Source organism: Sphaeroforma arctica (genome assembly GCF_001186125.1).
Source record: "Sphaeroforma arctica JP610 unplaced genomic scaffold supercont1.4179, whole genome shotgun sequence".
Taxonomy (NCBI): domain Eukaryota; class Ichthyosporea; order Ichthyophonida; genus Sphaeroforma; species Sphaeroforma arctica.
Window position 1 is genome coordinate 1,459 of NW_014036379.1, and position 1,207 is coordinate 2,665.

The 1,207-nt window shown below is 38.7% G+C and overlaps 1 protein-coding gene across 1 annotated transcript; it reads left to right on the top strand.

Moving 5' to 3' along the window:
- Positions 1-365: 365 nt before the first annotated feature.
- Positions 366-1,158, top strand: SARC_14121 (hypothetical protein; the record flags this gene model as incomplete). Its single annotated transcript, XM_014291748.1, has 2 exons — positions 366-524; positions 984-1,158. Coding segments are annotated over exons 1-2 (287 nt in total), but the record flags the coding sequence as incomplete, so codon positions are not given.
- Between the last annotated feature and the right edge of the window lie 49 nt (positions 1,159-1,207).

Genomic DNA, 1,207 nt, shown 5'->3' on the forward strand with positions numbered 1-1,207 from the left:
GTCGGTGACAAAGGAGAAAGTGGAACGGACTCCACCACAGTAAAAACAGCCTATGGGAAAAGCTCAGAAGTCTTTGCACAATTTATTACTATTAGTCATTTGGAGTTCTATCGAAATGAGGAGCGAGCGATAAGCAATAACTAATAAGTAAGGTCGTAGTAGCTGTAAGTGGATCACACCATCGTATGAGAAGGTGTTCCCCTGTGCACAAAATACAAAACGATATCATAAAAAAAGGGTATCAAGATATATGAGGATACTATCACAGCTAGATAGAATAGATGCTGCAGTTGAATCGGAATAATAGTCAAACAAGTTGTCAATTAGAAAGGTGTATCCGTATCCGCACGTAAACAACCCCTATTCGAAAGTAAACATATTTATTTAGTGATATATCCGTAAATTCTACATCATGAGTGCGCTGATGAAACGGCTCACAAAGAGCAAAACATCCAAACAAAATGACCCGTCAAACACAAACCCCACCATGTCTGATGACGACACCGACTCGATTAACATGGAAGGTAATGTAGAGTGGTTATTTGTGCAGCAGATCTCAGATACTCATAAATCGTACCCTGTTTGTAAGAACTACATATTCCAGGCACGATCTGACGCACGAATATTGTTTTAAGGTGGTTCTATGCTTGGAATATGTATGTGAACTTGTGGGACTAATCCAAAAAAAACATGGGTTCCCTTGTTAAATAGTGTATAGACACATGTATATGGTCTTTACTATACACTATATTAGACCCTCGCGAGGTAGCTTTGGAGATTTAATATAAGTGCAGAATCACTAGTACTGCCTTTGCGATGATAGTCTCATAATTATAGATAGAAATCGCTATCAAAGTTTTGGGCAGGATTCACTCAAATTTACGTATTCATAGTATTCATCAGCAAAGACTTAATGAAATAGAGTAGATAAACTGGTAGAGGGATTGAGCTTAGAGTGTAAGTTCATATCTATGTTCACACAGATCTGGAAGAGGAAGAGGATATCACTGACGAACGAGTAATTAAACTCAATAATGAGACCTTCATGGATGAACAAGGGTTCCCGCTCAACAGAGTGCGGACTACGAAATATACAATACTGACTTTCCTGCCCATCAACTTGTTCGAGCAGTTTCACCGGTATGTACATATGTGTTTGTGATGCGTGCCCATTATTCAGGGTAGATTACTTTTGCATGCAGTATAT